Source organism: Microtus oregoni, unplaced genomic scaffold (assembly GCF_018167655.1).
Source record: "Microtus oregoni isolate MIOR12 unplaced genomic scaffold, Mior012 000038F_ref0000394, whole genome shotgun sequence".
In the NCBI taxonomy this organism is placed as follows: domain Eukaryota; kingdom Metazoa; phylum Chordata; class Mammalia; order Rodentia; family Cricetidae; genus Microtus; species Microtus oregoni.
In genome coordinates, this window is record NW_024543097.1 from 22934371 (window position 1) to 22949084 (window position 14714).

General features: G+C 52.7%; 1 protein-coding gene across 3 annotated transcripts; it reads right to left on the bottom strand.

Moving 5' to 3' along the window:
* Window positions 1-2940: 2940 nt before the first annotated feature.
* On the bottom strand, window positions 2941-13311 carry LOC121433333 (serine--pyruvate aminotransferase, mitochondrial). 3 transcript variants are annotated; one of them, XM_041631692.1, is made up of 11 exons: window positions 13044-13311; window positions 12759-12951; window positions 11251-11315; window positions 10615-10715; window positions 9233-9303; window positions 8195-8279; window positions 7077-7172; window positions 6304-6373; window positions 4140-4235; window positions 3686-3814; window positions 2941-3301 (listed from the first exon to the last, which is right to left on the bottom strand). In XM_041631692.1, the coding sequence occupies exons 1-11, from the start codon at window positions 13272-13274 to the stop codon at window positions 3194-3196; spliced, it is 1245 nt and encodes a 414-aa protein (XP_041487626.1). In that variant the 5' UTR covers window positions 13275-13311; the 3' UTR covers window positions 2941-3193. The 3 variants fall into 3 exon arrangements, with proteins under 3 accessions (XP_041487626.1, XP_041487627.1, XP_041487628.1); XM_041631693.1 differs by lacking the exon at window positions 4140-4235; XM_041631694.1 differs by lacking the exons at window positions 3686-3814; window positions 4140-4235.
* Window positions 13312-14714: the final 1403 nt, after the last annotated feature.

The following is a 14714-nucleotide window of genomic DNA, read 5'->3' on the forward strand; positions in this document are numbered from 1 at the left end:
AACATTAAACAGACCCGCTCTTTGGAGCCATCAGTAGGAAAATAAATAGGTGAGCCATAGCACAAGGAAACTCTTGGCACACAAACATCTGGGTCGAGGATACATTTTCTTTTTCTTTTTTCTTTTTATTGTTATTATTACTTATTTCTTTTTTTAATTAATTAATTTATTTATTAAAGATTTCTGCCTCCTCCCCGCCACCGCCTCCCATTTCCCTCCCCCTCCCCCGATCAAGTCCCCCTCCCTCATCAGCTTGAAGAGCAATCAGGGTTCCCTGACGTGTGGGAAGTCCAAGGACCACTCACCTCCATCCAGGTATAGTAAGGTGAGCATCCAAACTGTCTAGGCTCCCCCAAAGCCAGTACGTGCAATAGGATCAAAAACCCATTGCCATTGTTCTTGAGTTCTCAGTAGTCCTCATTGTCCGCTATGTTCAGCAAGTCCGGTTTTATCCCATGCTTTTTCAGACCCAGGCCAGCTGGCCTTAGTGGGTTCCCAATAGAACATCCCCATTGTCTCAGTGTGTGGGTGCACCCCTCGCGGTCCTGAGTTCCTTGCTCGTGCTCTCTCTCCATCTGCTCCTGATTTGGACCTTGAGATTTCAGTCCGGTGCTCCAATGTGGGTCTCTGTCTCTGTCTCCTTTCATCACCTGATGAAGGTTAATATTCAGGAGGATGCGTATATGAAATGCAAATCAAGACAACTTTAAGATACCATCTTACACCTGTCAGAATGGCTAAAATAAAAAACACCAATGATAGCCTTTGCTGGAGAGGTTGTGGAGAAAAGGGTACACTCATCCATTGCTGGTGGGAATGCAAACTTGTGCAACCACTCTGGAAAGTAGTATGGCGGTTTCTCAGGAAATTCGGGATCAACCTACCCCTGGACCCAGCAATACCACTCTTGGGAATATACCCAAGAGAGGCCCTATCAAACAACAAAAGTATATGCTCAACTATGTTCATAGCAGCATTGTTTGTAATAGCCAGAACCTGGAAACAACCTAGATGCCCTTCAATGGAAGAATGACATACATATTAGACTACTGCTCAGCAGTAAAAAAAGAGGATACATTTTTCTAAAGTCTATTATGGAGCTGGAGAGACAGCTCAGTGGGTTAAGTAGTCACCAGGCAAGCATGGGGACCTAAGTTTGGATGGCCAGCAGCAGCATAAGGGCTGGGTACAGCTGTGCACACCCATAATCCTGGGAAGGGGCAGAAACAGGTTTGCTGGGCAGTCAACCCAGCCGAAATGTGAGTTCTGGGTCCAGTGAGAGTCGCAGTCCCAAAATTAAGGTGGAGAAACACGGTGGAAGACATTCCAGAGTTTACCTTTGGCCTTCATATGCACCTGTGTAGACAAGTGCACCCCACCACACACACACACACACACACACACACACACACACGGGAACTCAGTGACTATTACAAACCGGCAACACAAAGAGGAACACATACTGAGCGAAATATTTGAACTGACACTCCTCTAAAGAAGGTTTGCAAGTGGCTAGCAGCACAGTCTCCAGGGGAGGGGACACTTTAACTCAGTTAGTTTGACAGTTGCTTAGAACAAAAGGATGCCAGTCACCTGGGCAAGGATGTGGAGTGACCGAAGCTCGTAGGCACAGTATCTCCTAGTCGAGGTAGCCTGCAACTGAGATCCTTGTCATTTTCTCAAAATAAGTGAAAGCAAACACCACACGAAGCCTTGAATCAGGAGGCCCCTTCTGCTGTGTTTATCAAAGCCCCACACTGGAAATGAATCAGGTGTCTGTCGTCACTGGCAGGTCAAGAGACAGAATTTCTACAGTGCGGTCATGCACTCAAGGACAGTCAGGCACACGTGTGCATAAGGTCCAAGATGCTGGGCAGGCTTTCATCAGAGAATGTGTGTGGTCCGGGGTGCCACAGCTGATCTGCAGGACCAGAGCCAGGGGATCTTCCACTGGGTGATTCCTGAGTCCATTCTCAGCCAAACCACTTGTGTACCTTAGTGTGCCTGCCTCTCGGGAGATCAAGTCAAGATAGGACAAAGGCCAGACTCCAAGTGATCACCTGGCCCTGGGTATTCTGAGCCCTGAGCTCTTCTGAATCCTCTCCAAGAACCCCCTCCTTGCTCTGCTCTAGGCCCCTGTGTGGCATTGATCACAACTCTGCTGTGACTGTGTCTGGTGTCTCTTAAGACTGTCCCTTCTGGTAAGCAGGAGCCACAGGGCTCTGTTGGCTCAGGAACCTATCCCACAACTGTGACCAGTTGTACTAGGGATGTGGACATAGCCAGGCCAACCATTCTCTGCCAGGGGGTGCATACCTACTGGCAACCTGGTAAGAGGGGGCTCTTCAGCCTTGGTAAGAGGGGTGCCCTCCAGTCTTGGTAAGTGGGGGGTTCTTCAGCCTTTGTAAGAGGGGCACCCTCCAGCCTTGGTAAGAGGGGGACTCTTCAGCCTTGGTAAGTGGGGGGTTCTTCAGCCTTGGAAAGAGGGGGCCTCTCCAACCTTGGTAAAAGGGGTCTCTGAGTATAGCTGCTGAGTGTGCTACAGGTCTGAGTATGCTGGACAACTGAGCCAGAAGTGAGGTTTAGGAGACAGTGAGAGCAGGGAACTGGGCCTCAGGGGTCCCCTCAGGTGAATATCAAACCTCCGTGGGGAGGGCCAAGGATGTGGGCCTTCGTGGTTATGAGTTTTGTTTCTGCGTGTTTGCAGGTGTCTTGTTTTTATGAGAGGGGTTCCTTGTAGGTTCACTTGAAGACAGCATTATGAGAATGTGTTTGGAGACTGAGTGACATCTGGAAACTGAAAGCAGTATCCTTAGACCCGGGCAAGGATCTGTGTGTGGGTTCCAGAACAAGCGAGTCTCCTCAAAGGGCCACACTGGGGCCATACAGGCAGCTGAGGGGCCCCAGTTCTCTCTTCCACACCCAATTTGACACAGAGAAGAGGCGTGACTGGCACTTTATTGATTCTTCCCAGAGGGCAGCGGCCTCTACACCGCAGCGCTATTGGATGGTGATTACCACTCTGTGTAAGGTCCCATCTGGGGGGGAGACGGGCAGCTTCACGCTGTTCCTTCCCACCTCGCCAGGCTGTGTCAGCAGCTTTGCGTCCCCAAGCCTGGTGGCCTTGTACTATCTTTTGGTTCCTGTGATACTTCCAGCCGCTTCAGGAGTGCATAGTCCGGTGAAAGTTTGCTCATAGCTTGTTCTTAGGACAATGTTGCAGGGCTTCTCTCAGGGCCTTGGCCAGGAGGTCCACATTCTCCGTGGTGGCATTGGAGCCCATCAGGCCAATCCGTAGCACCTGGCAGGCATGGAACAGAAAGATGTCAATCTCTGTTTGTAGCCCCTTCCCCAATAGGAGCTGGTCAGGGTAGGGTGTATTTACCACATGGGAACACCATCCATCTGGTATGCAGGAGGGAAGTGGTTTCATGCATGCCACACAGGGGCCAGAGCCAGCCTTCCCTTCTGTCCCCAAAACATAGAGAGCCCATGGGTGGGACCAGGGAAGGTCCCTCAGCACACAGAGTGAACCTGGTAAAGCTGATGTGTGACTTTCCTATTGTGTGGAGAGGGTTGAGGATATTCTACCTGAGGTGCTGTTCTGGGCCCTGCAGTGACCCACACAGGTGGGGAGCTCAATACAGGGTGTCTAGTGCCTCTGGTGCTCCAAGCGCCTCCTCACCTTCTCCTCAGAGGGCCCAAGGCCACCAGAGATTTCAATGTTAAAGTGGTCCAGCACGTAGCTGACGATGTCCCTCCAGTTGTAGCCAGCAGGCACCGTCACCGTGGTGACTGTGGGTAGCCGGATTGCCTGCAAGAAGTGCCAGGCTCAGCCATGTAGGAGGAGGAGGAGGAGCCTCTATGATGAAGCTCAGGTTTCTGGACCTGCCCTGGCTTTTAGAATCCAGAGAAACTTGCCACTTGGCTGGTGGCTCCTGCAGGGAGGGCTCCCTTGGCAGGGAACAGGAGCCATCTGGAGATTGCCAAGGGCCTAAAGGGGTTGCCCCCAGCTTTGGGGGGCTCAAGTCCCACTGAAACATGGCACTTGGTCTCAGCAATCGATGGTAGCCTCACCCTCCCCATTGGACTAGTGTCTGGGTCAACTGGCGGGCTCCCCCTTCCTTTGGCCTCCTCACCGGGTCCTTCACAAAGAGCTGCAGGCCCAGCTCCTGCAGACGTTTATGCAGATACGCTGTGGCTTCCCTGTGCCGTTGCCAGGAATTCTCCAGGCCCTGCGGGAGGGGGGGGGGAAGGTGGCCATGACCAGCAGACATGGTGGAAGCCCCCCCGGCCCCAGATGGTAGGACCCACAAGGCTTTGTGGCATGGGTATACTGAGGTAACTTCTAGAATCCCAGGCCCTGAGGAGACAAGAGGGTCTAGGCTTGATCAACTTGAGAATAGCGGATATTTTCTGGGTCTGAGAGGGAGAGAGGTGGGTGCCAGCCTCCAATGGGTACCCAGTGGGCTCTGGGGAGATAGGCAGGACACATTTCAAAGTATAGGCTGCACTAGGGGAGGTTGGGATTGCGGGCCATACAGGTCTGGTGTGATCAGTCAGGTCCTATTTATTCTGACCATGGACCTCAAGGAAATGTGATGCATGACCTCTAAGAGCTAGTCCTGCCCACTCGAGACCCACAATCACCTCCAGGTCACATCTTTCCAATCAGCTCCTGCCTCCATTGGCCACTGGTTCTGCTCAGCTCCTTAGCACAGCGATCATCAGGCAAAAGCTGCCGGAGTCCACTGAGCTAACCTCTTTCCCAACACTCTTCCTTCTTCCGTTTCAGGGTCTCAGTATGTAGACCAGGCTAGCCACAAACTCTTAATCCTGCATCAGCATCCGGAGTGCTGGCATTACAGGTAGGGGCCACCATGCTTGGCTCCCCGTGACTTCTTTCCTTTCCCTGTCCATCTCAACCCTAGCCCTTGCTCCACAGGGATGTCCCCTCAGTTCAGAGCCTAAGCCAGGGTGTAGGTGACCATTTAGATCACGGGTCACCACATCTCTAACCCACTCCTTATGCAGCAATTTTTTTGGGGGGTGGTCCTAAGAACGCAAACATGATAACCATAGCCCAGGGCCTCATCATGACCTCTGTGGCTAGCAATGGTCAATGAAGGACATCAGGACCCAGAGGAATGCCGTCAGACTTTGGTGGGTGTTTTCTGTCCTGTGACCCTGCACAACCAACTGGGCCTGTAGCCCACACTTCACCTCCATTTCCTGAGACTGGACTCTGTACTGGACACAAGCCCTGACCCAGTCACACCCAGCTGGCCTAGAACCTGCACATGCCTGCAGTGTTCCAACCCCTTCTTGACTCTCCTGAGTGCTGCGGTGGCCCGGTGTGCCCCCAAGGTTTAGGTGGAAACTATCTTGGCTAGCGATACAGAAGCCACAAGGGGTGCTGGCTTGTGTCTGACGGTGGGGTTTATAATGAAACCTAAGATCGCTGGGCATGGTGGTACCTGCTTGTAATCTCAGAACTTGGGAGGTAGATGCAGGAGAATTGGGAATTCAAGGCTAGCCTGGAACTCAGATACATAGTGAATTTGAGGCCAGCATGGGCTACATGAGACTTTAATTTAAAAAAAAAGTCAGAAGCCAGAATAACCTTTTCTTACTCCACCTGGCTCTCTGGCCCAAGTGATGCCTCAGATACGCTAGGATGGAGTTAAGTGTAGAACCTGGCCTTGAACTTAGATTTTCCAGTTTCCAAAAACTATCAGCTGAGTAAATCTAACTGTAAAGCACTCTGCGTGTGGCTTTCCGTTAGAACGACACAAGCTAAGATAGCCATTGATTTACGGAGCAGCGGCTGCACACACCCCGACCCTGAGACCCCTCTCACCAACCTACCTCTCAGAGCCCCCACTCTATTTCAGGGATTCCCCCTCTTTCAGCCTGCCCTGTGCTCTGCTTGGTAACTGAAGGGTCAGATGAGGGTGTCTCTGTCTGTCCTGGGCTCTGTCTTCCCAGTCTTTCCATAGTGCTCCACCCTCCTTGCCGAAGAAGCCATTCCTTCCCTGGCCCTCCTTAGAAGAACTCCGTCTTTCCAGTTACACTGCAGCTTATCCTACTGGGAAGCCTGGGTCTGTTGGCAAACAGCTTCACTGCTGTCTCAGGAACCCTCTTGCCCCCTTTCTCCAGAGCAATCTGAGGGACTCACGGGGAAGGAAGAATCCCACAGGTGCCCAGTCTGAGGTGCACACAGGTTTGAGGGCCTTCCTTCTCTTCCCTTTCTCTTTCTCCTCCCTCACCCCCCACCTCCTTGGGCAGAATTCCCTCTAGTACCTGCTCTGAGATGAGCGCCAGACTCTCCCTCAAGCAGTATAAGCTGATGACAGGCGTGGTATGGTGAACTCTGAGGAACAACAACAACAAAAGCCTGGTCCAGTATCATGGGAGGGGCTGGGCCAGGAGCTGATTGTCCCATCCCAGCATCTCAGCCTCTATGGCAGGAGCCAGTCGTATCTCAGGGACACTTTCCTGTTTCAGAGTCACAGAGTCAAGGATACCAGAGAGGGAAGGCCAACATAGAGCTTGGCAACATGAAGGGAAAGGGGAGAAATACAGAGTGGATCCCCTTGCTACCAAGATTCTATGTTCCCAGGAAGCCAACATTGGACCCTTTGTGCCCACCAGCCTAGCTCCTTCCCTGTTCCTCCTTGGGAAGAATTCTATCTTCCCAGTTCTGGTTCCCTGTCTTGTGTTTAATACAAGACCCCTTGGGATTATGACCAAGATAGTCTATGGAATCTCTGGTGAACCTTCCAAGAGAGGTAAACTGAGGCCTGAACTAGGAGGATATAGCGGAACCAGGTGTAGAAAGCTGATGGAGGACAAGGATTATGGAAATGGTAGCAGAGGGTGTTTATTGAACCCGGGCCTCTGGGCCAGTGACAGGTGAGGCCAGCATAGGAGTTTCCCACTAGAGCCTGGCAGCTAAAGGCGCAAAGGCATGAGATGGAGAACTGGCTGTGCATGGCTGAGAGGAGGCTGATGCACAGCTGGCACAGGGCGCAGCCACCCTGTTACCCTCACCCCTGGCCCTGCCCGACACTCACACTCTGGTCTTGCCCTCACAGCCCCACAGCTTGGCCAAATACGTGATGTCCATGTAGAAGGAGACCGGCTTTGTCTTCCGAGAGTAGACCTTGTGTCTGGGCAAGAGAAACTCATCTGAGTACCCGTCCCTGGCTTTGGGCTGTCCTGTGCCACAGATGGGGTGCAGGGGCAGAAAGCCTATCATGGAGCTTGAGCTCTCAGGAGCTTGTGAGCGTGTTCAGGCTTCCCAGCCCTATGTGATCTGAATGGATGTGATTGTCACGTGGGTACCTAAGCCCTCTGCCCCCACCATGCTTAGTCTCTTCATTCCTTCCACTTCTGCCCACGGGTTTGTCCTGCCTCATTTCTCAGGGAAACTGAGGCCCAGACTTGGGTGGCACACTGCTTTCCCAGGTGGAACTTTCTAACCCTTCGTGCCTCTCCGGATGAGCTTCCTCCCTCTCTAACCAGCTCTCAGCCCCCACTTTCCCTATGGCACCGCTGGTGTCTGCCATGACAGCCAGGAAGAATTCCTGACCATACCAAAACTGACTCCTTTGGGTTGGGACACCAAGGCTGGTTGTGGCTGATGGTCATAACCCACTGGGGTCTCTCTCTCTCTCTCTCTCTCTCTCTCTCTCTCTCTCTCTCTCTCTCGTGACCCTGTCTCTCCTTCCAATCCCACTGGCCTGGCTCGGGATCTAGACTGCAGGAACCTGAGATGATGGTGGAACTGCAGAGTGAAGGATGGTTTGTGCCTGTCTCTGGCAGTTCCTGTGCCGGCTCCAAGGAGCTGATCTGGGGGTGGAAGGGTGGGTGCTGGGTTCTGAGTATTCAGACACATTGGATCAATCACCCCTTAGCCTGATACTGGGCGCCTCCAGAATACCAGCCTCTGATCCTGCCCACAACTGGGCCTGGATGTGTTCACCCCTGCCCCCAAACCCCCCTGCTCCCACCACCCTTATCCCAACTACCACTACCCTACAAGCCAGTTTTGAACACATCTTGGCTTTTAGGACATCCCAGCAGGGTGATCAGGGAGAGGTTTTGACATGGAACCTTTCCTTTCCACCCTCCAAGGGTCAGGGATACCCCATCTGCATCCACACCCCAAGGTGAGGTGGGGACCACTCACTTGGCCTTATCACTGAAGGAGATGAGGGAGATTCCTGGTGGGGCATTCAGGACCTTCTGGGAGCCAGAGTACAAGATGTCAATGCCTAGGACGGGGATGGAGAAGGGGATGTCTGAGATCTCACAGAGGAATTTACCAAATAGGTGTGTCTGTCCAGTCCAAACCATGTTCTGTGACTGGAGTACCAAGTCTCCACTGATAGTCAGAAACTAGGAGGCATATGGGAGAGTCCTGGCTTCAGGTCTCAGATGACCCCAGGCCGGAGCCTCTTGGCATGGCTTCTCTAACCCTGTGAACAGCCAAGCCTGGGCAGCATAGCATGGCATTCAAGGGACGGCGCCGACACCCGTGACACTGGACTTGCTGCATCTGATACACAGGGTCCCACCTTTCCTCCTCCTGTCTGCTCCTACTGCAGCTGGAGTGCCTCCCAAAGACCCCCAGAGTAGCAGCTGACTCCCGCTGTATCCCCACACCCTGTCCGGTGGCCTGGCAGATACTCAGGCTGTCGATTCGCTTCGGAGTCTGTGTGGGATCCAAGGCTGTGGTGGATGTGTTGCTGTGCTGCCCCCAAAGGCGTATGTGTTGGAAAGCTTGTCCTCAGCATGGTATGGGAGGGCTGGGGCCTCTGAGAGGCCCAACCTATCGGGAAGTGATTGTGTCCCTGGTTGTCTTCGGGAATCCACCCTGCCTAGTTCTTAGGAAAGGGGCTGTTATGAAAGAGCGAATCTTTCACTTCCTGGTCTCTGGCTTCTCATCCCACCCTGTGATGGCTTCCCCTTGTTTACTGTGTTGCTGTCTTCCATGAGGTGACGCAGCCAGGACCCATGCCAGAAGCCCTGCCACGCTGCTTGGACTTTCTGCCTACCTAGCAAACATCAAGCTACAAAACTTCTTTTGCCAGGGCCTGTGGAGACGGCTGTAAACTCAGTTACGGTCCAGCAGTGGGCCTACAGGAACTGTCAAACTGAGCCTTCTGTAGCCTCGGAGTCTGCCAGCATGTGTGACCTGGAATATGGGAGCAGGTCATGCTCTTACCTTGTTGGTCCATGTAGATGGGGACCCCGCCCAGCGATGCTACAGAGTCTACCAGGAATAGGCACTGGTACCTGGAGAAATAATGGGCATTGAGGCAACACAGTGAATTAGAAGAGATTCTGGGGTGGGCTGGAGAGATGGCTCAGTGGTTAAGAGCATTGCCTGCTCTTCCAAAGGTCCTGAGTTCAATTCCCAGCAACCACATGGTGGCTCACAACCATCTGTAAAGAGGTCTGGTGCCCTCTTCTGCCCTTTAGGCATACAGACAGAATATTGTATACATAATAAATAAATAAATATTTTTTTTTTTAAAAAAGAAGAGATCCTGGGAGTTCAGAGTTCAGCTGGGACTAGGTGTCTGGTGGGGTAGGGGGGCGGGGGGCAAGGGTGGAGCAAGGGAAGGGCAGCAAGGAAACAGGAGGGGTCCCTCTCACTTCCTACATGGTATTCCCTCCCTAAAGCAGCTCCTTGAAACCAGAAGCAGCTGTAGGGTTGAGCAGGCATCTATATTGGGGCTGGGTGGCTGGGTCACAACCCAGGTGGCTCTGTTGCAGGACTTCTCAGAGAATGATGGGAGTCAACCAGGGTTCCGAGTGCTAAGAGCCGGTGCAATCCAGCAGCACAAAGGTCTGGGCCTCCCTCCACCAATAGCTGCACACTTGGCCAGCTGCCACAAACGCACAGCCTTTAGAGGCCAGAGTCCACCTCTAGTAACAGCCAGTTACGTTCATTCTCTTCTATCCAGATTTCCTCATAGAACTATGTAGGCACAGCCATGGGCAAGGCTTGAACCCCATGGTCTAATTGGGCTTCCTGCATGGGCAGGACTCTGTGAGGGATTCTTTCAGTGGGGTCCCTGCCCGCATGGGCTCCACGTCCCTGAGGCCAATGGTGGATCTGCATGGCAACCCTCTACGGCTGTGGAGAGGTCTGTGGCCAACACTACAGACAGCACTCCCGGCTTCCAGAGGGGCTACTATGACCTGGAGCCGTTCTCCTGTAAATCCCTGTGTGGGGGTGGGGAAGAAGTGCAGGCAAGGGGAAGCTTTGGTGCCTGGGGAAAGCAGGCTTTGAGATGCACACACACTGTGGGTCATCCCAGCCTTTGCTGGCCATGGGCCCCCCAAGGTCAGTACCACCGTGGTGGCATCTGGCGAGAGGGTGCTTGGTCCAGCCCTTGTATCCTCGCCAGATAAAAGCTGAGCACATGCATTCAGCCTGGAGCAAACTCTCTGCTGTCGTGGGACAGTGGCAGGAAGGAAGGCAGAACGGGAGAGTTGGGATACCTTGCCACCACCATCCCCGCAGCTTCCTGCCAGCATCATCCAGCCAGGTTATAAGTTTTGTTCCATCCTGGTACTGGCACCCTAGGCCAGACTCACCTACGGCAGAGCTCCCCAAAGCCGTCTAGGGGTTGCATCACACCAGTGGATGACTCCCCGTGGGTCAGGAACAGCAGTACTGGTTTGTGCCGGGCCAGGCCCTGAGGGAGAGAGGTGACAGCTGTGTGTAGAGCTGATGGGGACCTCTCCCTGGATCAGCTGGCCCCTTACAGAGGGACATCGGCGTGTGAGGATCGTCCACATACGACCAGCTCCCTCCAAAGTGGAGCAGGCCAATGTAGCAAGCAAGAATGCGATGTGCCTCACTCGCTTCCTGTCAGTGTGTGCTGATGGAGGGAACCGGGTGGAAGGCTTTGCCAAGAAGAAAGAGTGACTGGCATCCTCCCCAGTCTTCAGGTAGGTTGGGACTGACCTGACCTCGCAGGGAGGGGCTGGCACCCTGGATTTCAGTACCAAGTTGTGCCTCCCTAACCCCACACAGCTTGCAGCCACACTGGCCCTGCCCACAGGACTGCGTCCCAGACTTCATTTTCAGTCAGAGGGAGGCTTTCCACCTGTCTCTAGGTACTGGCTTCCTTCTTGTGGCCAGTCCTAGACACTAACACCCAAGTCAAGCAAGCCCCAGGTCTCAGCATCTCAGCCCAGTACCTCCCACCATGACTCAGTTTGCAGTACCTCCTCCACCTCCCGCAGTGTGTAGTGTTCTCCAGGTTCCTTGATCATCTGGTGCACACGGGCTCCTGAGGACAGGGGCAGAATGGGTTGTGAATAAGAAACAGGGTGGGGGACCCCGTACATGCTGTCTCCCAGGTGGCTGGCTATTCCATAGAGGGAGTGGGGCATGCTCTGGGAAGGCTGCTTTTTGCGTAGATGCAGCGCTGTCCTGGCCTCCAGGGCTTTGAGAAGTCCCTCCTCAGGCTATGCACCTGAGGCTCTTGGCAGCCTCACCGTAAAGATGGCATCTACAGAGGTCACTCTGGGCACAGCAGATGGCATGGGAACCCACCTGACCCAGGTGTAGTTCCCAGATACCCCATGCCTTTGGGTGGAAGACTGAGCAAAGGATAAGAGGATGATGTAGGTCTTGACCTTGCGGGTCTGGTGACACCAGTAACCAAGCAGCTGCCCTGCTTCTTGTCTATGCCACGTGCACCTGCTCACAACAAGGGTCCTAGCAGGGGAGGGACCTGAGCCACTCAGGTCTCAGTGAAGGGCAAACAGGAGCCTGGATGACCAATGTCTCCTTGAGTCCCTAGCCCTGTCCTACCCTGGCTACTTATGAAAATGGTGGCCGAGGGCCTGGAGAGATGGTTCAGCTGTTAAGAGCACTGACTGCTCTTCCAGAGGACCCAGGTTCAATTTCTAGCATCCATGTGGGCAGCTCACAACTGTCTGTAACTCCAGTTCCAGGGGAATCTGGCTCCCTCACACAGACACACATGCAGGCAAAACACCAATGCACATTTAAAAAAAGAGAGAAGAAGTCGAAGAAGAAGAAGAAGAAGAAGAAGAAGAAGAAGAAGAAGAAGAAGAGAGAAAGGAAAGAAGGAAAAACAAATGAAAGAAAGAAAGAAAGGTAGATAGATAGATAGACAGACAGACAGACAGACAGACAGATAGATAAAGGCAAATGGTGGCCTATCAGGAAGCGGCGGGAGCTCCATACCCTCCTGGGCCCTCTGGCTGTCCATCAACACTGTGGTCATAATCTTGTGAACCATGCAGGCCATTTGCAAAGGCCGGGGTCTACCAGGAAGTCTGGGAGCACACCTGTCCTCTTCCATCTCGGACAATAAAGGGACAACTGTCCCTAGGTCTACATTTTACAGATGAACAAGGTTCTAAGATTTGGGGAGGGTGTTAGTCTCTGAAATTCTAGTCTTCCTGAGGTCCTCTAGAGCTCAGCCCGGGGGGTCTCCCAGCAGCACTTCATCCATGCATTCCAGAAACAATCTTGTTCTAACTGAAATGTCAGTCTGCATTCATCTGCTGGGGCAGGAGAATACTCTGATGCCTGCCTCAGGGAGGAGGCATTAGGGCTACAGGAAGGAGTGCCCAACAGGATGGCACAGGCCTGATCTGTTGGAGACAGCTTCTGGATTCCCTCAGGAGGCCAGGCCACTGGAGGGATAACATTGGAGGCGGAGGAGGAACACAGTGTTATAGACCGCTCTTTCCCTTACCAATGCGCTCAGCGATCTCTGCAGCCCGCATTCCCCAGATGCCGTTGGCTCCCACTAGAAAGGAGTCCCCAGGCTCTAGCAGGTTGAATAGGGCAGTCTCCATAGCACAGTGTCCCGAGCCACTGACCACCAACGTGAGGGGGTTCCTGGTCTGGAACACATACTGGATGCCTTGCTTGATCTCGTCCATGATCTAGACAGTATGCACACAGGTGAGACCCTTTCCTTTGCCCGTCACCAAGTGATCACCACCCCTAAGCTGAGGCTGTTGCCGCCAAGGCCTACCTGAAACATCTCTTTCTGCATATGGCCAATCATCCTTAGCCCTCCGGCTGCCAGCACTCGAGGAGCCAAATTGGAGGGCCCTGGACCCAACAGGAGCCGCTTAGGAACTGACAGGGGCTTGCTCAGGGCCTCTGGGGGTGGCACCAGCAGCTGGTGTGAGCCCATGGTCCGTACCCAACCTGCAGCTCTGCTGCCCAGCGTCACACTGGTCTTGGTCAACATCCGGAACATTTCCCAGTTAGCTCTGCGCTGGACTCGGAGGCGAGGCCTGGCTGGTGAGTCCCTGTTGCTCCTGCCCTTTTATTGTCAATTTAACCCTGATCGATGTTTGTCCTTCAGGATGAACTCCCGGGACAGTGGAGATGTTGAACCTTCTGTAGGGGGCGGGGAACCTCTGCTGTCCCGTCAAAGAATAGCAGTGTGACGTCACACCCTGCTCCCTCGGTGCACACGCAGCCCAGTCAAGAGTTGTGAAAGTTTCTTCAAGAATCAGAGAACAGGTGCCTGAGGCCTGTAGGACTGAAATATTGTAACTACCACCTGAGCAGCCAGGGTGGGTGGGGCTGCATTCCAAATCAACTTCATTCACTTGGTGCATGGTGTAGGACTGCCCTCTGCAGCGGGGTTAGTCTCCTCAGATGGGGTGGGATTTGAGAGTTCCTGCCCCAGTCATGCTGGAAAGCTGACTGGATTAAGAAAAAAAAAAGAGCACTCGAAGTTGGGTATGGAAAAATGGAGGGGCTTGAAGAAGAAATGGAATTGGAGGGGAGGGAAAAGGGTGGATTTGGTCAAAACACATTACACACATGTAGGAAATTCTCAAGTAATTAAAAAAAGAATCACTCCTTAGGTCAGAAAAATCAATCAATAAATCTTTTAAGAAGATTCCAAAGACAAGACACCATATGTTTTGTTTTTTATATGTTGCTAACTAAAAATGGTTCATTGCAGATATATGTTTATACTGATGGGCAAATCTGTCCATTGACTCTCAGAGGTTAGAGAGGGAGAGAAAATAAAGCAACAATTACAGAATCTTATAATGCCTTAACTACAATGTTTTGTTCATATTCTGCCTTCCAGTGAAGGAATATCTTTGTCAAGAATATGTGTGCATGTGTGTGTGCATGCACTTATGTGTGTATGTGTGTGTGCATGCACATATGTGTGTATGTGTGTGCATGCACACGTGTGTGTATGTGTGTGTGCATGCACATATGTGTGTGTGCATGCACATATGTGTATTTCATTCACATTCATAAAACAGGGTATGGAGGCCCAGAAACCGTATGTAGCTTGTGGACCTTGGCTTGACTGATGGGTAGGTGGCATTTCAACAGATGTGTGTGTGTGTGTGTGTGTGTGTGTGCGTGTGTGTGCGTGTAGATTCCACCACACCCTCCCTCTCACCCTGAGACGCTAACCCTGCATGAAGCCATGGAGATGACATGGAGACATGGAGACCTCCACCTCCTTCATGCACTCACCAAGACACTACATGGAGACTGTCACCTCTCACGGTCCCCTCCACGCAGTTACCCACACGACTATACCTCACACAGCTCATGCATCCACACATCAGCTCTCACACTCACGCACAGACACAGACTCATAGATGTTCCACATGCTCACCCTTACATACGTGCCAACTCACATACACCAACTCTCACA